A 19,828-nucleotide genomic window follows, 5' to 3' on the forward strand; every position below is an offset into this window, starting at 1 on the left:
AAAGATATATTTTAGACAACAATCAATTTATTTTTGTAATAAAGAAGTACTGAACAGTCTCACTGTATTTCTTTGTTTTCTTTCTATCTTCTATTATATCTTCATTTCACAACCCAAACATCACACAATTAATCGAAAAAAATGTTGTGATGTAAGAGAGAAGATAAAAACAAAGAAGTCGATTAGAACTTGTATAGGTTTATTATCCAAAAATTTATCTAGATCTATTTTCTAGCTCTTCATTCTTTAGGTATTTATACATGAAGAGATGTCGGAGTAAGTAGTAGTAGAGTTCATGCAAATGACTGAGTCTCTATCATCATAGACTACTTTAAATTAATTAAATAATGTAAATTATGGATTTCGGTTATACGTCTTGATCTATTAAAAGATACATTGTCTTATTTAGTACAAGAGGTTCTTTTATGCCTATTTCTGATGTAAATTGATTATGATATATTTTTAGTATGTAATTGAAGACTTATTTAATGTCAGATCATCATATGCATATAGATTCTATATGTTCACAACACCAGTTACCGTTATTTACTGTCATTCAAGTGACGAATAAATTCTTCTAGAATTTGATGAGACACTCAAATACAAAAATAAGTCATATGATTGCTATTTCTTCTTTATTTCATTGGTCAGCGAAAATAATGAAATAGATTTTTTGTTATATGTTAAAATAATTGATCTTCTTTTTCGCTGGTCAGTACCATTAATTTGTGGACGTTTGTAACTAATGATTGAAAATTATAATTAAAACTAACCAAGTGATGCTGGTAATAAAAGCGATAATTATAAAAGTAGTCTTGAGGTTGTATGTGTGTTTTTTAGAAGTTTTAGAGAAAAATGGGGAGAAATGAAAGTGAATGAAAGAGTTGTAATTAAGAGTTACACTCTTGGTTACACGTAAATTTACATAATGACAAAATAATGAATCTCAAAATAAAGGTGCAGATTGCAAAAGTTCAATATTCAGGTCGTCACAAATCAGTGTGCTAAATCACAAGAAAAAGGTTTGCCAATTTTTATTTCTAAGTGTGCCAATAGTTTCGGGAAATAGTGTAATATAATTTCATATAGCTCTCTAAGTTACATTTTGTCAGATATGGAAACATCTAAAAACACATCTTACAAAAGGCCTGGTTGATTCAGTATAACCATCAAAAAATAAGACATCTGCTCATAATATATATACATGTGAGTTTAATAACAGTGTGTTCTTTTCAATGTATTTATGTAATATACCTGGTACATGAATGATTTCGTTTGTTTCATAAGATAACTGATCAATGACTGGGCTATTTAAACCCCTTTTGAAGCCAACTTTAGTTTTAATTCGTAATAAAACTATGAATCATTGCGACAAGTTCATTTCTACTATGTAATGCAGAAGAACCAGCTCCCCAGCTAGCCAGTCAGTTGAGTGTATGGCGACCGATTGCAACAAGTTTCAGCTCTGGCAGGATGCCTCCACAAGCACAATCATGAACACCCATCTTCTGCCGTTTAGAGTATAGTACACTTTTCACCGTTAAGCTTGTCCAGCAGCTCTATAAACGGGTCGCATTGTTAGTTGTCGGTCGTCAAAAATAAACATGAATGTTTAGTTACCTTTTTAACGTTAACAAAGCCATAACAACAAGAAGTAGCAAACGTAAAACTACCAGTTGATACCTTCTAGGATTTTTGCAATAATCAGGAAGTTTCTGGCTAGAGAACTATAGAGAACCTAGAAAAAAACCCTATTAGGCTCCATAGGTTCAAGCATGAGATGTTGACAGATAAAAACTCGACTTGATTGATTATTGTCAAGACATTGACATAGGTGTTTGGGCCAAGTGCGTGAGTAAACAATTAAAAATCTTTTCACTACAAATTCAATTAAGAGTGACGTAAGATCAATGTTTAAACTCAGATTTCGTTACGTGTACTACACTTCTTTTTTTTAACAGGTTTTATTTACGTAACGATATCCTATTTTTTCTATTTATTTATTACAAAATGCCGCTAGAAAAAAAAACAGAAAGTCATAGTTTCAGATCTAGATTGGTGTATAAAGCATTCAGATACTTTAAACATTCAAACGTTTTCCGAAGTCTTTAATTACGGCGATAAATCCTCAGCAAATCAAAGATATGTGCAGATCTTAGAAACCAAGCGATTTAACTCTTGTGTTTCTAATGCAGAGCAATTTCTTTCTGCTTTTAATAAATGGAGGCGTAGCCAGCAAGAGACTACATTTTGGGAAAATCGAAAGGTGGAGTTGGCAAGACAGTTAGCAGAATCTAGAATGCGGGTATCTGCGATTGGGGCACTAGGACGTCTTGGAGTAGAGGAAGGTGATAGAGTAGCAAATGAGAAGAGCGCGTCATCAAGTGATTCTGAGCCATCCCAAAACCATGCCCCTCAACCTATGAGTGATTCTGAACCATCTTCGAGTCGTTCTTCTGTAAGCTACATACGAAATAAAAGGTAGTATACAATGGACAATGCGATACAGACTTTAAATGTATATCATGCTAATGTATGTCGCTGTATTGTTGATATGATTAGAAGAAGAGAAGATGATCAAATTGTAAAGGTTTGTATTATAGGAATGACGAATAGAAAGAAGTATTGACTTGGTTGTTTATCAGAAACTAGATTTGACTCAATTCAAGAATACATATGAAAGAATGGACAAGAATTTAATGTGGATATTGGAATGTAGTGGACGGAAAGTAGAAGAAGTGCTACCAAAAATGCAGTGTTCTTACTATGGAGGAACTGGATGAAATAAAAAGTTTTAATCTTAAAGATCTGCCATCTATCAATGCCAAGACTCACGACTATTTAAACCTATATAAAGAGGTAAATAAAAAAATGAACTTGATTAAAATAATCGTAAACTAACACTATCTCAGGCGAAGATTGCAGGAGAAGTACGCAAGATCCTTACTTCAAAACAGAGTTGGGACGATGAATTTGATCGAAAAGAATCTCATGATCTTGACTGGATTCGTCACAGTTATTACACACTGTAAGTTAAGATGCTTGATAATATTTATACTTGCGCACTGAATAAAAGAATATAGGACGAGAGAATTAGAATGCGGTAGTTTGGATGGTACTGACAAGTCAGAGACTTGGTTGCTTGCTCATGTTTGGGCAACTATTGATCGTGTCTTTGATGACGTAGAGTTGGATGTGGTTCGGTAAGCATATATATATATATATATATATTATTCTGCCTAGCTTTACTAAAATAAATCGCAACCAAATAGTGGAGAGTCTGCAAGCTTGGCATCAAGCTTGAGAAAGAACAAAGATCGGATTCCTCAGGGAGTGGAGAAACTGGAACGAAAAAAAATGGGTAGACGCTTAGATATGATCTTGCGAAAGAAGAATTTGGAACTAGGTGCAGGAGAAGCTGGAAAGGCAACAGGTGACAATGATGCAAAGTTGCTTCGTGAAAGGGACTTGAAGCTCCCGAAGGCATTAAAGGATATGTTTCTATGCTTGAAAAACGAAGGAGGGGATGGTAAAACTCAAGATATCGAGATGGTTGGTTTATTGCAATATGGTATGGAGCTTAGTTCTATTCTGTGAACAAGTACATTCGTTTGTGCTCATAGATTGCTAACAATTATTTTCTAGGATTGACGATGTCGATGTTAAGGATGGATGTTCCGGTAAACTATGTTCACAGAGTCAGACGAACTCGAGTGGCCCAGGTTCCTAGTGATTGGAAAAAACTCCCTGATTTTCGAAAAGTGTTGTACATGGCATTATCTGCAAAGGCAATCGTGAATCAAACATTGAACATCTTACAAAGTGACTATAATAACGATGATGGCAGTGTTAGTTCAATTATGGATCCGCCCATAGATGATGACTATGAATTACCAGTCACCTTTGATTCACAATAATAATGCATTAATCTGTTAAACTGTGACGTTATTTGAAATATAAAAAAAATGTTTATTGTATTTTTCAGCAATTAAGAGACAGTCTCAGAGAAAATAAGAGAAAATTATTGGATAAAATAAAAAGGGGCAATTAGTAGAAAGCACTTTTCTCACTATTATTAACAAAAAATGGATATTGACTATGATATGAACGAGATCTCTCTACGCGACGAAGATATTGAAGCTGTACCCGAGATTATTGTCAGTGTAATGTCGATGATGAGAAAGAAGTGGGAGTATAACATCACTGCATCAGCCATGGAGTTAGATGAAGATGTGACGATGGAACTGAAGGAAGGGCACGAGGGTGATGAGCCCAGTAATAGCTCGGACGAGGAGGAAAATGAAGCTGATGTGCAGAGTAGTGAGAGCGATTTGAAAGAAGAGAAGCCTCTCAGAGACCTGACTGAAAAAAAAGACGACGCTAACAATGCTAGACGTGTATACACTCAGCAGGATATCAACAAGCTTATTGCTCTGTTAGTTGAACAGGTACCTATAAAGGATGCAGCTTTAAAGACAGGAATAAATGAAAAATCAGCCTACCGTTTCAAATCGCAGTGGCAGAAAACTGGGGAGGTACCTCAACAGAAGAAAAGAGGACGCAGAATGGGAACTGTCTCTGAGCTTACTGAGAAGCACTCGAAGTTTATTATCGACCTTGTTGATGAGCGTTCAACTACAACTATAGCTGGAATACACGAGTTGTTGATCATAGAGTTTCCAAGTCTCTCTGCAAGCCCATCCGCAGTATACAGACATCTTAGGACCAGCTGTGCACTATCTATGAAGAAGTTGGAGAAGACTTCAGTTGCTAGAAATTCAGAAGAAACTTTGAAGAAGAAAAAGGAGACCATCCTTCAATGGCTAGCTGATAGAGAAATGGACTTTGAGAACAATTGCGTATTTTTGGATGAAGCAGGATTCAATCTTCACATGACACGCACTCGTGGCTGGTCTAAGAAGGGAGCACCTGCTAAGACAACTGTCCCTGCTTCAAAAGGCACTACAATAACCATCCTTGGTGCCATCTCAAGTGCCGGCGTTATTGACATTTCTTTGAGAAAGCCAATAATGGTTTCGGGAGCCAAGAAGAGAAGAGTAGATGGTAAGGTTGTTACAACAACAGCCAAAGTTGGAACAAGGGCCGAGCATTATCTAAATTACTTGAGTAATGTGATGGATGTTCTTGACCGAAACAACATGAGGGGCTTTTACTTGGTAATGGACAATGCTCCCATACATAAGCCAGCTACAGTAAAAAATTTGATAGAAAGCAGAGGCTATAGGTGTACATATCTTCCACCATACTCACCATTCCTAAACCCAATTGAGCTATTCTGGTCGAAGGTGAAGTATGGTGTCAAAAGAAAACCTTTCGAAACTGGTGAGACACTCACACCCAGAATCATGGATGCCTGCTTCAAGGTAACCAAGAAAGACTGCCAAGGCTGGATCCACCATTCCCTCGGATTCTTTGAAAAGTGCTTAGCCCTGGAGAAAAACTTATAATGAGATTAAAGCATAAATGAGCTTTCTACTAATTGCCCCTTTTTTTTCTCTTAATTTTTCCTGTGTTTTTCTCTTATTTTATTGGTCAGTTTTCTCTTAATTGATCTCTTATTTTATCCAATAATTTTCTCTTATTTTCTCTGAGACTGTCTCTTAATTGCTGAAAAATACAATATATTGAAAAGGAAAAATATCTTCGAAATATTCTTGCTCGCTTTTATACTCCTCATTTTCCTTTGCTCTAGGATTCCCATGGTCATGTAACATGCTGTGCAGCACACTGATAACCGGCCCTGTTGGTTGGAACTAGAGTGTTGTTTCTTGTGCAGTTGACGCTGCAACCCACTTCATTACGCTTGCCGTAACCTTCCATTCTATTGATTCTCATGTCTGGACATTGCACATCATCTGGCATATCCCTTTTTTTCGTATGATCTCATATGTTTTCCGTAAAATAGCAACCTCTTAAATAAACATGTTTTCCAGCCAATAGCACAAATAGTGTATTGAGAAAATAGTCAACGACTATCGACAACAAGTGTACAGTCAATGGATGAATGATGAATAAATGGATGGATGAATAAATGGATGGATGAATAAATGGATGGATGAATAAATGGATGGATGAATAAATGGATGGATGAATAAATGGATGGACAGACAAATATCAGACTAAAACACCGAGACGATTCAACCCACCCAGTGGATGAGTGAGTGGATGGATACATATACGAATGAATCAAGCACTGGTGTCACTCGTTACCCTTCTCAAGTCTTTTATTTTCTGTATCAAATAAACCTATGCTTCTGTTCTACATGTTATCATACAATTTCTCAGTTTTGTTTGCTTTTTAGGATAATAGCAAAATGTTTTACACAGACTTTTTAGCCAATAACTCGTCACCATTTCACACAACACAGGATGCAGCACAACAGATGGATGGGAATGAACACATGAAAGTAATGGAGGGAGTTCCTTTTCTACTACAGAGTTCATATATGTCTGTCTTTGGAGATCAACGTCTTGATTTATTTGTTTATTGAAAAGGGCAAAGATACCGTTCAAAAGCTCAAAGTGCTCATGCACCCTCTCAAGAATGCCTTCAGATGGCAAGTCGGGCGTGGCAGCTTGGGACACCACCAAAAAGGCGAGCGGATCCGCGGCAGAGGAGCCGATTGGGTGCCACACAGCAGGTGGCGTTACTGCAATCAAGGCTTCAGGTTCAGGTACGTCTAAAGACAAAATTGTAACACAATTGCTCATTCAGCATTCGCCCGGAAAATATTGACTGTTGTGGTGTTGTAAGAGAGAAAATAAAAAACAAAGAACTTGTATAGGTTTACTATCCCAAAAATAAATATCATTTTGTTTTCTAGCTATTCATTCTTTAGGTATTTATATCTTTGAGATCGGATAAACTAACCTTCTTATCAAAGGAGTCGAAATGGAACTACTTTAGTTTATATGGATCAGGAACAGATTGTCAATGGACATGCCTTAGAAATATACTTGCTTCAGCCAATCAGGTAGGATCTGATATGAGATAGCACAATGTAAGAAATTATTTCTTGTCATTTTCATTGCAATTGTTTATCCATCATGATAAGGCCTGAATAACAAGAGTCACTGAGTCGATTACCACCGATCTAAGTTGTCTCTTGATTTATCATTGGATTAGAATCAATCTCTTTAGAATGAATAGATGAAGCGAGCATAAGATCTATTACAACTACTGTATCTGTATTCTGGTCAGTTAGCCATGAATATCTGTACGTGATAATAAAGTCTGATACTTACTTGTAATATGTATATAGATTCTATATGCTCACAACACCTTTAGTTTTCTCATATAATGTCATTTCACTAGCTCAAAGGTATTATATTATAGTAATGAGTATTTTCGAGATCTTTTCACTAACTCTATAGCATAGACAATACATTGGTGCAAAGGGACTAAGACCATGTACGTCAGTGCTAAACAGAATGTGATTACACAATAAGGTAAGTGAACAGCAAGAGGACCTGAAGGCAAATATACTGGACTGTACTATTGCTACTGGCTCAACAGGATAAACATTGGATTAGCAAGCAATACAGGCGTAAAAAATTGCCTGGTGGCTAGTAGAAATAGAACCAATCATATAGTATTAAAAAGTAAATAAACAAAGTAATATGATTGGAATAAAACTATTATAAAGTGTACGTTTTTATAATAAACATTGAGCGAATCAAATGTAGATATTTATCAATTGAAAAGACCTGAAAACGATCATTGACAACCGATATCAAACTATCAGGTAGAATTCAACCAATAACTGAATTCAATTGAACAACCTGATATCAACTAAACTAATCTGTAAGCGGTTATCAAGTCAATTTCACTCGACAGCCTGACATCCACTGTAAAACCTGATCAGAGTGCTGTTCGTCCGAAATCAGACTATCAGGTGAGATCGATACCGGGCGAAGTTCAATGGATATAAGTTAATTTTTCAAGTCAGTCGCTTGATAGCGGTTGAATTCACTTGATTGCTGGGTGATCATCCCTGTGACTTCATCTCCTAAAAATTCCCAAACAAAGTAACTCTATCTTTGTTTGTTTAGTTTTTTATGCTTAAATGTGGATTGGTATATGACTCAAAGGCAGAGCATTTCAGATAGTTGAAAATATATAGGTTCGACTCCTGCTATACCATATCTACTTTTTCTTTATGTATAATAAATCGACGATGTGAATTGCATTGCATACCTTAATGCTACTGGAACAGACAACAGAGAGAAGTTTGCTACAGTCACACCTGAATATAGTCATAGGATTTGGCCCTACCGACGGTATGACTATATCCAGGTACGACTGTTATCTTGGTAAGCTATAGCATTAGCATTTCTAAGTCTTCCTTATTAGCCCTTTAAAGTATGCAGGTGGGTCTCTCAGACCGAAACTCATGAGATTAAACACGTATGAACTGTTGACTGTGACTAGAGCGGTCTTAGCTTTGTCTCGCTTCTTTGTTTTCATCTGATATCCATAAGCAAGATCTATTTTAGAAAAAATGATTACTTTACCCATGAATTGAAGGGCACAAATGTAGATTGACAAAGGGATACCTGACAGTTTTTGTTATTTTATCAGGCTTGACGTGATTGCCACAGACTCTAATTGGCTTGCCAGCCCTGTTGTGTGCGTAACCTTGGTGAGTTGTAATACCTTTTGACCTTATGAATTTCTCTCTTCTTGACTATATAATATTGTCTTATTTTTATTATGTTGTACAGTTTATAATAGTTTTGTGGCCACCTAACTTTAAGTAGTTTTTGTGTCCTATATGACTAGTAATAGACTTAGAATAAATGCCTTAGAACAACGATGAGTAGCGCCATCTAAATTCAAGAAGTGTCAGGTACAGCTCCTAATCTGACAAATCAATCCGTAGTCAAGAAACTAACCTAAAACAATATTTTGACCGAGAAGAAAAAGTAGAGATACCTCGATATTTTATAGCAATTGAAAAGATAATCATTTTTTTTTGGGAAATAAAAGCTTAAAGTTCTAACGGACTTTGTGTTCTTACCTTTTTTTTCTTATTCTATATCTATTCTCTCTTCATTTCACAACAAACAGGATCCATTGGATAACCTTGGCCCTTAAGCTCTTAATTAAGATCACTTGGCCAGTAATCAACATCCTTTACTCTCAAGTCACGCATGCATTGAAGAAAGATGGTAAAATCAAACCGTTTTGGAATAGACATTTGTCATTCAACAAAAGCCAATAAACCCACATTTTTCATGATTTGAATGCATAATTGCTATACTGTAAACAAAGAAAAAAGTCAAGTCGATGAAACATCATCTTAAAAGGGATAAGTTTAGGAATGATTTTTTCTTTTTCTTTACCTCTCCTCCATCCTAAAGAGGCACATTCAATATAGAAACTACAAAAAAAGTATGTTGTTAGACTTATAAATTATATTTTACTAAAGTTTCTAAAACAATAAAGCTTTACTGAATCATACAAATTCTTATTGGAGGTCATAATTCTAAAAGATTTCAAAAGTCTGATTCAGACTTGACTTGATTTACTTGATTGCGAAGCCTAGATACAATGATTACATTTCTTAGTGACAAGAGATCTACATCACACCATCAATGCGACTACGTCTCATCTCGGAGGGGGAGTAGTGTTCTATACAAACATAGAATATGCAATATTTGGATACGCATTACACTTGTAACCATCGTTACAGAATATATGCTAAGCAACAAATACGCATTGAACATGTTACTCATAAAATTCCTCTTTCTCATTTAGACAAATGGCAACCTACACATCTTAAATACAGATGTTGTAGGTTAGACATGCAATTGCACCCAATGGCCAAGTAAACACATACACTCATATAGTAACTACTTATCATTTGAAATAACAATGGTCACATACAAACACTTCTTCAATTCCGTGTTTCTAAATCATATCATTCTCATCACTACTAATTTACGAATTTAACTACTATTTGCCTATAAATACAACTTATTAAATGAATAAAAGACAATCATTTTTGAATCTCACGAACTTCCTCGTCCCTTCTTCTTCTTGTTATATTGTTATTCAATTATCGGATTGAACAAGTTGTTGGAAATAAACATTTTTATATTCGCTTGTTAGTATGTGAGAATAGAAGGCTTCAAAATGCATAAATTCCATACCTCTTCTACGAATTTCCATTTAGTATGACTGTATGAAATAAAGCCAATACATGTCCTAGTATGGTATATAAAACAAGAGACTTTTGTTATATTAACTAACTGTTTGAATTTACGCTTTTCTCTTTTCCAGGTATCATCTGTCAATTCAAGTCTTTATTGAATACGAGTGATAGCGGTAGTTGGGTTTCCTCGAAGTACATAAGCAGCAGACCAAATGATACTCAGACTGATTAGGATAATATGTATCTATTCAACAATCAGTATCTTAAAAATGGCTATAGAAATTATTACCATGGTTTTAAGTGTTAATCCATCAGAAAATGCATTGGCCATGTCAGCTAGTGTCTCTGCCAAGATTTGCGATTTACTAACAGCAATAGGTCGATGCATGCATTGTTCCCATTCTCGACACAAATGATTCACAGCTGGAAGACGTGTTTCTGGTCCACAACGATTTAGACCATATTGTTGTTGACAATAGATTTGTTCACCCAATAAATCTAAATAAACGTATATTAGAAAGAAATCAAATAGATACTGTTGATACCTGACTCATAAGACGTTATTTTCACTTTCATATCATGGCGAAATAGAAGGGTCAACTGTATGATTAGATACATAAAACTAGTGAATACAATCGACATCAACAACACCTTGAATAAGCCAGTTATGTAATGAATGCTACTCTTACTCTGACCTAGATGATCAATAGGCGCTTGGTGATAAATAAATGTTGGGGAAGAATGAGCTGTTTGTTCTGTTGATGAAGGGAATAATGTGGGTGTCACTGGTATGTTGTTCTGATCGACAGAGTGTATGGTTGATAATGCTGTTTCTATTTCGGTGTGTTTGGGTGATAAGGGTGGACTGATGAGCACAGATGAAGGCTTATGTCATATATGAGTTATTTTTTAAAGCACATAATGATGAACTTGCCTCTGGTTCTTGAATAGACACATTGCTTAGGAAGTTACAAACTGTGTCTGCTAATGATTTTTTATCTTTTTGTTCATATAACAATGTCTTGTGTGCAAAGAAAGGGTTCGTGTATTCAAACTCCATAGGATCAGAGTGTTGTTCTTCCATCCTGAACTGATTGAAAGGAAAAGAGAAACTACAGAATTTTTAAAGTCACACATATACACACACAAAAAACGCGTATAGAACAATCGCGTTTCTTGAATGGTTTTTATTGGATACACTCTCTTTAAGTAAAGACTTTTGTGACGTCAATTCAATGCGAGAGGCGCGTAAAATTAAAAAAACACGTCCTTTATTTATTTGTCTGTGTTTTGTCATGACAAGTAGAAAGATTGAACTCTCTCAAGATATTTTATCTAACCTAAAGACATCCAAAGTTTTTCCTGAAACCAATACCTTGACTTCTATTTCTTTTAGTGACACAGGTGAATACTGTGTGACTGCCGGACAAGATGATAGCCTTCATATTTATAACTGTAAAGAAGGAAAGCAAGTATTATTCATCAGTTAAAGTATGTGTGTATGTGTGTGTACTTATAGTTCTCCCCTCCATTCGTTTAGTCTACGTTCAACGTTGTATTCCAAAAAGTATGGTGTGACTTTGGCTCGATTTACGCATCATAAGAACAATGTTATTTATGCATCCACTAAAGAAGATGATACTCTAAGATATCTTTCGATACATGACAACAAATACATTCGTTATTTTCGTGGACACAAGAAAAGGTAACTCCCTTAGTCTATAGAAGAGCTATATTTAATACTTGTAGAGTGACAGCAGTGGAAATGTCCCCCATTGATGATACATTGATGACATCTTCTTTGGATCAAACTGTACGTTTATGGGATTTACGATCGTCTACTTGTCAGGCAAGTATCGCTTATTAGACTGACTCGACTGATAATGACCTATAGGGTGTATTGCATGGTGAAGGTAAAACAATGGCCGCATTTGATCCTCAAGGCCTTGTGTTTGCTGTTGGCACTAATCATGATACCATTCGTGTCTATGACTGTCGAGAATATACCAATGGCCCTTTTGCTACTTGGCCTATACCTGATACAGGTGTTGAATGGACCAGTCTGAAATTTACTCCAGATGGCAAAAAAATCATTATCACTACAGTGGGCGATGTGTTGTATGTGATTGATGCTTTTGAAGGTACTTTATTACAGCGACTTGTGGGTCATGTAGGCCCCCAACATCCCTCTACGTGTGGTGAAGAAGTCTGCGTGACACCTGATGCTCGTTATGTCATGGCAGGTGGTAGGGATGGGCAATTAAGAATATGGGATTTAAATAAGCAGGAAAATATGCCTTTTGCTACATTACAGACACCGCATAAACATAGCTTAAAGATTGTAGGCCATAATCCAATGCATGCCATGTGTGTCACTGGTTCAAGTGAATTAGTAAGTAAAGTGACTATCTGTCTAAATGAACTCAACTATGTTCTATATAGGCATTTTGGTTACCCACTGTGTAACTAGACCGGAAAGGATATAAAATAGATAAATAAATAAATAAATAAAATGGCTTCTTTCTTTTTTAAACCATGAACAACAAACTTATTATTTGTATTGACCGTGGAGGTACATTTACTGACTGTATTGGCTTTCGTGGTAAGCCAGGAGATAAAGATTATTGTGAATATGTGGTCAAGTTGCTTTCAGAAGACCCTGCCAATTATAAAGATGCGCCTACAGAAGGCATTCGTCGTATTCTAGAATTGGCTACGGGTCAGAAATATCCACGCTCAGAACCTGTGCCTACTACGCTTATTGGTATAATAAAAAATGCGTTGTTTATCTAGGCTGACTGCAGGATATACTCTAGAAAGTGTGCGTATGGGAACTACAGTCGCGACAAATGCATTGTTGGAAAGAAAAGGTGAAAAGAGTGCATTATTGATCACAAAGGGGTTTGGTGATCTTCTGACTATTGGAAATCAAGCACGACCCAAGATATTTGACTTGTCGATTAGTAAGCCAGATGTCTTGTATCAAAAAGTCATTGAAGTGGATGAACGGTAATAGATATCCAACAACAACAACAATAACAACAACAAAATTGTCGTCTCACTCATTTTTACGATAGTGTGGTTTTGTTGAATTCAGCTGCTTCTAGCGAGAAAGTGGATCCTAAACAAGTCAGTCATGCTCAGCTAGGTATTTCGGGTGAATATATCAAAGTAGTCAAAAAACCAGGTAAATTGTAGGCTTAAAACAAGAGGGTGGACTAAACCAGTTAGACTTGAACACGCTTCAGTCCCAATTGGAGTCTATTTATAAAGAAGGTTATCGTAGCATTGCTATTTGTTTACTTCATGCATACACATTCCCTGAACACGAAACCCAAATTGGTCAACTAGCTCAATCGATAGGGTTTGACCATGTTTCTCTCTCTAGCCAAGTAATGCCTATGGTCAAGATTCTACCCCGTGGCACTTCAGCTACAGCTGATGCTTATTTAACGCCTTGTATTCAAAACTATATCAAGGGATTCAAGACAGGGTTTGATGATGGATTTGAAAAAGACACTCAGCTTCAATTCATGCAAAGTGATGGTGGATTAGTGCCTGTGGATCGTTTTTCTGGGTTCAAGGCTATTTTATCGGGTCCTGCAGGTGGTGTCGTAGGTTATGCACAGACTACATTTACAGGAACACCTGTGATTGGGTTTGATATGGGCGGTACAAGTACAGATGTATCTCGTTTTGATGGTCATTTTGAACATGTGTTTGAGACAACTACAGCGGGTGTCACGATTCAAGCACCTCAGTTAAACATCAACACAGTGGCTGCAGGGGGTGGATCGATGTTGTTCTTTAAGAATGGCATGTTTGTTGTGGGTCCTGAGGTAAGAAGGGAAGAGGAGATACTTGGACTGATACACTGTAGAGTGCTGGTGCTCATCCTGGTCCTGCCTGTTATCGAAAAGGTGGCCCATTAGCCGTGTCTGATGCCAACCTTTTCTTGGGCCGTTTATTGCCTGACTACTTTCCTCGTATCTTTGGCCCAGATGAAAATCAGCCTTTGGACTGTACTGTCGTTCAAGAGAAATTCACTGCTTTAGCAAACGAGATCCATCAAGCCACAGGCCAAGCTAAATCGTTAGATGATATCGTCTATGGATTTATCAAAGTAGCCAACGAAACCATGTGTCGTCCTATTCGTGCCTTGACCGAGGCCAAGGGTCATGATACCAGTAACCATGTCTTGGCAGTCTTTGGTGGCGCAGGTGGACAACACGCTTGTGGTATTGCACGTAACTTGGGTATTCGTAAAATTGTGTTGTATCGTCATAGTTCGATCTTGTCTGCTTTTGGTTTGGCTTTGGCAGATGTAGTGCATGAAGTGCAAGAACCCTCTGCTCAAACACTCAGTGATTTGTCTCGCATTCAAGAACGTATTGTGGAACTAAAGCAATCATGTGTTGGCGAACTGAAGCGTCAGGGGTTTGCTGAAAGCACGATTAAGACTGAACTGTATCTTAACTTAAGATACGATGGTACAGACTGTGCTTTAATGACCTTACAGCCTGAAGATTGGAATTTTGAAGGTGCCTTCAAGACATTGTATCAAAAGGAATTTGGCTTTTTGTTGAAAGACCGTGACATTCTTGTGGATGATATTCGTGTACGTGGTATCAGTAAAACAATGGAACATCACAACTTGACACCGGATCAAGAAATTCAACAGTTGACAGAGGCAAACCAGCTGCATGTGGTATCTCCAGACAGATGCGATTCGTTTGCTTCCGTCTATTTCGAAGAGACAGGACGTGGACAAACGCCTGTTTATCGACTTGTAAACCTTAAGCCTGGAAGTCAAGTAGAAGGCCCTGCTATCATTATTGATGCTACAGCTACTGTAGTGATTGAGCCTTCTTGTACTGCTCTTATTACGCATAACCATATTACCATTACTGTGGGTCGTGGCGAAAAAAAGAAAGTGACAAAAGACATGGAGCCTATTCAACTGTCTATTTTCTCGCATCGATTCATGAGTATTGCTGAACAAATGGGAAGAACGTTGCAAAAGACAGCGATTTCTACCAACATCAAAGAGAGATTAGGCAAGTATTTAGAGAGTGGTATTGCCTATAAGCTTACACAATGACTTAGATTTCTCTTGTGCCTTGTTTGGTGCAGATGGTGGGTTAGTTGCCAATGCACCTCATATTCCAGTCCATTTGGGTTCATTGAGTCATGCTGTTGTCTACCAAATGAATTATTATAAAGGTCAATTATCTGAGGGTGATGTGATTATGACAAACCATCCTCAAGCAGGTGGTTCTCATTTACCAGGTAACTGCTTTTTATTATAGGAAAGATATTGATATATCATAGACATCACAATTATTACGCCTGTGTTCGATCAAGGCAAAATTGTGTTCTTTGTAGCTTCAAGAGGACATCATGCTGATATTGGTGGTATTTCTCCTGGTTCTATGCCTCCTCATTCCAAAGAACTTTATCAAGAAGGTGCAGCCATCAAGTCCTTCAAAATTGTTTCCAATGGACAATTTGACCTGAAGGGATTGGAAGAGCACCTATGTACTATTCCAGGCTCTTATGCAGAATGTTCAGGCTCACGTGCATTCCGAGACAATATCTCTGGTAAGTAAATGCGTCGCACTTTAAGCTAGACTCAGTTCCATTTTAGACCTGAAAGCACAGATTGCTGCAAACCAAAAGGGTATTGCCCTTGTCAAGGCTTTGATTGAAGAATACACACTGGAAGTAGTCCAGGCTTATATGATGCATATCCGTCGCAATGCCTCTGATGCTGTCAAATCCTTATTGAAAACTGTAGCAAAACAACATCAAAAAGAATTAATGGCTGTAGACTATATGGATGATGGTACACCCATTCAATTACGTGTCTCCATTGATCCTGAACAAGGCACGGCCCTTTTTGACTTTGAAGGCACAGGACCTGAAGTGTACGGCAATACCAATGCACCTGAAAGTGTGTGTCACTCTGCTATTATTTATTCTATTCGTTGTCTTGTTAACCAAGACATTCCTCTTAACTCGGGTTGTTTAGAGCCTATTGACATCAAGATCCCACCTAACTCTATCTTGAGTCCCTCTGAACAATGTGCTGTGGTTGGGGGTAATGTATTGACCAGTCAGAGATTAGTGGATGTCGTTCTCAAGGCATTTAATGCATGTGCTGCTAGTCAAGGGTGCTGCAATAACTTGACATTTGGCAAAGGAGGTAAATCCAAAGATGGGCAAGTGGTAGCTGGGTGGGGCTATTATGAGACCATTGCTGGTGGCAGTGGCGCTGGTCCTACATGGGAAGGTGTCAGTGGTGTTCATACGCACATGACAAACACGCGCATCACAGATCCTGAGATCCTGGAGCGTCGATACCCTGTCATTCTACATCAGTTTGCTATTCGACCTCATTCAGGTGGGCAAGGTCACCATCGTGGTGGTGATGGTGTTATCCGTGAAATTGAATTCTTGGAAGATGGTATTCAAGTTTCTATTTTGTCTGAACGACGTGTGTATAGTCCTTATGGTCTTGAGGGTGGGCAGGAAGCTCAAAAGGGGTTGAATATTTGGATGCGTCATGTCAATGAAAATGAGGTGCAGATGCTTAATTTGACAGGCAAGAATTCTGCCTTGTTCCATCGTGGTGACCGTATTATTATCAACACACCTGGAGGAGGAGGTTATGGTCATGCTTAAATAAGACATTTTGAGTACGGGTAGAAATGTTTAATAATAATAATAATAATAATCTACACAGGCTTTGATGATTTCTTGCTATCAATGGCGTTAGTTTGGTTTGGTAAGCCTTCTTCTTCTTCTTTTCTAGCATTATGTATAGCAGTGCGTTGAGAGGATTCTAGCATAGCCTTTTCCATGGCCTTGAAAGCAAAGTATGACACCCGAGGTCCATTTCTTCGGACTCGGGTATGTTTCTGTCTAATGCGAGGGGTAGTTTCTGAAGTCATATGAAAGTAAAGAGAACAAAAAAAATTGTTTTTATCTATAATCTTGAGATACGATTGATTATCGGTAGACATAAGAGCATTGAAATCAAGGTTAGTGGCAAGGTTCAATGTTTAAATATTGAAATCAATGTCAAGAACTTGCATATTCAAGATTGAGGATTTTATTCAGAGACAATTGAGTTTAAAAGAGACAACATTACCATTTTATGATCAGTCACTGTTTACTATGCTATTGAACTATAAAAGACTTAGAGCATGTCACATTCAATATATATATATATATATATATATATAGTTTTCTTCTTTGGTATTGTTGATTTTATCTCAAGTCTTGTTGTATCTCTCTCTGTACTTGATTCTTACAGTTACTATGCTATCCTGCATAAGAATATGCAATGTTCCAATTGGCTCACCAGATTTCTGGTTCTAGCTTTTTACTTTAAAGAAACATTTCTTTAATCTCATTTGTTCTTTTATCATGAATGTCGATGCAAATATATTATTTTATTACACATATACACGGTAGAAATGACTTTATTTTTCTTTTTATTAAATTCGTGATTATGTTTGTTGGATAATGAACTATCTGCTAAACAGGCGAAAACGAAGAAACTATTGGCCAAACTAGGCTTGCCTGATTTACCTGGTGTTGATGCTTCTCTTGATTTAATGGACACTGAGACACGGACAACCTTTACAGATATACGTAACTTTACATTGAGCCTAGCAGAAGAGTCAAGCAAGACTGCTTCCTCTGCTTCTTTGAACATAGTTGATTATGAAGACCACACTACTTTAGACCAAATACATGATCTTGTACGCGTGATAAAGCCTTTAAAAGAGACTAATTCTTCTGGTCATTGCGCTTATTGCTCACTCAAATCGAATCACGTTGATTCTGTTAAAATGCCTGGCTGATAAAAAAAAAAAAAAAATTGAATGATGATGTTGATTACTTGTCTGATGAAATGAGTCTTTTTAATAATAAAAGGGGAAAATGGATATATCTTTCTAGTCAAGAGGAATCCAATCTCTAGGATTCTTCAAAACTTCTTCTAAATCTTGTTCTCTTGAACCTTCTTCTGCTTCCTTCATGTATTCCCAACGCGATGTAAGTGGCAAAGACATCAAAATGGCTTCAATACGAGCACCGGGTGTTTGTAAACCAAACTTAGTACCTCGATCCCATACAAGATTGAACTCAACATAACGACCACGACGAATTTGTTGCCACTCTTTCATTTCAGGCGTAAATTTCATATGCATACGCTTTTTCATGATTGGAATATACGATGTGGTGAATCGATTGCCCATTTCCTTAATAAATCCAAAGATTTCTTCAGCAGGTTTATCGTCTAAATCATCAAAGAAGATACCACCAATACCACGGGCTTCTCCACGGTGCTTGATGAAAAAATATTTGTCACACCACTGCTTAAATTGACTGTAGTATTTCTTGTCATACTTGTCACAACCATCTTTCAACACTTGATGGAAATGAATTGCATCGTCTTCAAACAGATAAGAAGGCGTCAAATCAGATCCACCACCAAACCACCACATTTTAGGTGTACCATCAGGATTCTCAATTTCAAAATAGCGATAGTTCAAATGGACAGTGGGTGCATTGGGGTTATGAGGATGCATGACAAGAGAGATACCAGCAGCAAAGAAAGGGACAGGGCCATCTGCACTAATATCCTTACCACGATCATGTCTCATTTGTTCCACAGCAGCCTTGGGCAGTTGACCATAGACGATGCTGACACCCACACCTGCTTTTTCAAACACATTACCGTCTTGCAAGACACAGGTAATGCCTTCACCTCCTTCTGCACGTTCCCAAGTGGTACGAACAAACTGCTTGCCGTCCAATTGTTCAATTTCGTTCACAATACGGTTCTGGAGACCCTTGACAAAGGCTTCCATACGAAGACGCATAGGGTCTCTGTCTGTGATAGGGCCTTCTGCTCTCTATAGGCAACATCAATCAGCAACAAAGAGATAGGATAGACTACTTACACGTTGTTTATCATCAGAAATAGCATCACAATGGGCCTAAAAGAAAAAGAAAAAGAAAAAGAATCAGCATAACCGATAACAATAACAAGCCCTTTACTTGGTTTGTATTCCAGATACCAAAAGCTAAAGTAGCGCTAGTAACAGCAGCAGCACCTAATAAAGTCTTGTTTCTCCAACCACTGCTGACAGTAGCTGTACGAGAAGTAGCATAAAAGCGTGGACTAGTGCAAGTAAGTAGCTATTTTTTTTTTGTTATAATATACACTTACAGTAAAGAAGGTCGAATCGAGCGAACCGACTTGATAACTATAACAATGTATGAATATCAACACAGTATGTGTATTTCTTACGTGTTGATTTGCCTCGAAGCATATACAAGCAGAAAAAAAGAAAAGAAAATTATCACCCCATGAAGTGGAAATATACACCCAAACAAAATCGCAGTCCCCACTTTGATGTGCATTAATACAACGATAAGACTGAGCAAGATACTTCTCGGGTATTATTATACAAAGCAATAAGGGCACATTGACAAAGTTAGCTACTATTGTACTTTTCGAGATAAATTCTGCTTCTTTCCTTTGGCCTTTATACACACTCTAATTCCACCCTTTCTTCATACTCTACTAAAACCAACCATTACTCTCTATGTTGGACTATTGGTTGTACACATGG

The 19,828-nt window shown here is 37.2% G+C and overlaps 5 protein-coding genes across 5 annotated transcripts; 2 read left to right on the forward strand and 3 right to left on the reverse strand.

The window, feature by feature from the left end:
- Positions 1-2,754: 2,754 nt before the first annotated feature.
- Positions 2,755-3,597, forward strand: B0P05DRAFT_461553 (uncharacterized protein; the record flags this gene model as incomplete). Its single annotated transcript, XM_051574079.1, has 4 exons — positions 2,755-2,859; positions 2,913-3,028; positions 3,084-3,203; positions 3,273-3,597. Coding segments are annotated over 4 exons (666 nt in total), but the record flags the coding sequence as incomplete, so codon positions are not given.
- A 4,326-nt stretch (positions 3,598-7,923) lies between these two features.
- On the reverse strand, positions 7,924-8,999 carry B0P05DRAFT_523540 (uncharacterized protein). The gene is made up of 3 exons (XM_051576084.1): positions 8,942-8,999; positions 8,385-8,870; positions 7,924-8,334 (listed from the first exon to the last, which is right to left on the reverse strand). Exons 2-3 carry the CDS (start codon positions 8,537-8,539, stop codon positions 8,262-8,264), a joined length of 228 nt encoding a protein of 75 aa, XP_051438920.1. The 5' UTR covers positions 8,540-8,870; positions 8,942-8,999; the 3' UTR covers positions 7,924-8,261.
- Positions 9,000-10,081: 1,082 nt separating this feature from the next.
- On the reverse strand, positions 10,082-10,988 carry B0P05DRAFT_164337 (Brl1/Brr6 domain-containing protein). Its single transcript, XM_051573118.1, has 5 exons — positions 10,868-10,988; positions 10,724-10,800; positions 10,468-10,676; positions 10,290-10,402; positions 10,082-10,231 (listed from the first exon to the last, which is right to left on the reverse strand). Exons 2-4 carry the CDS (start codon positions 10,794-10,796, stop codon positions 10,322-10,324), a joined length of 363 nt encoding a protein of 120 aa, XP_051438921.1. The 5' UTR covers positions 10,797-10,800; positions 10,868-10,988; the 3' UTR covers positions 10,082-10,231; positions 10,290-10,321.
- A 621-nt stretch (positions 10,989-11,609) lies between these two features.
- B0P05DRAFT_576913 (Hydantoinase B/oxoprolinase-domain-containing protein) lies at positions 11,610-16,862 on the forward strand (the record flags this gene model as incomplete). The annotated part of the gene is made up of 12 exons (XM_051581745.1): positions 11,610-11,677; positions 11,719-11,883; positions 11,928-12,027; positions 12,073-12,574; positions 12,751-12,942; positions 12,995-13,187; positions 13,256-13,365; positions 13,410-14,017; positions 14,059-15,235; positions 15,285-15,467; positions 15,510-15,779; positions 15,826-16,862. 12 exons carry the CDS (start codon positions 11,610-11,612, stop codon positions 16,860-16,862), a joined length of 4,605 nt encoding a protein of 1,534 aa, XP_051438922.1.
- A 1,223-nt stretch (positions 16,863-18,085) lies between these two features.
- Positions 18,086-19,561, reverse strand: B0P05DRAFT_502622 (Coproporphyrinogen III oxidase). The gene is made up of 5 exons (XM_051575468.1): positions 19,504-19,561; positions 19,423-19,459; positions 19,251-19,374; positions 19,154-19,189; positions 18,086-19,105 (listed from the first exon to the last, which is right to left on the reverse strand). The coding sequence occupies exons 1-5, from the start codon at positions 19,523-19,525 to the stop codon at positions 18,143-18,145; spliced, it is 1,182 nt and encodes a 393-aa protein (XP_051438923.1). The 5' UTR covers positions 19,526-19,561; the 3' UTR covers positions 18,086-18,142.
- Between the last annotated feature and the right edge of the window lie 267 nt (positions 19,562-19,828).

The sequence above is a fragment of the Gilbertella persicaria genome, assembly GCF_025201335.1.
Source record: "Gilbertella persicaria strain CBS 190.32 chromosome Unknown B0P05scaffold_3, whole genome shotgun sequence".
NCBI lineage: Eukaryota > Fungi > Mucoromycota > Mucoromycetes > Mucorales > Choanephoraceae > Gilbertella > Gilbertella persicaria.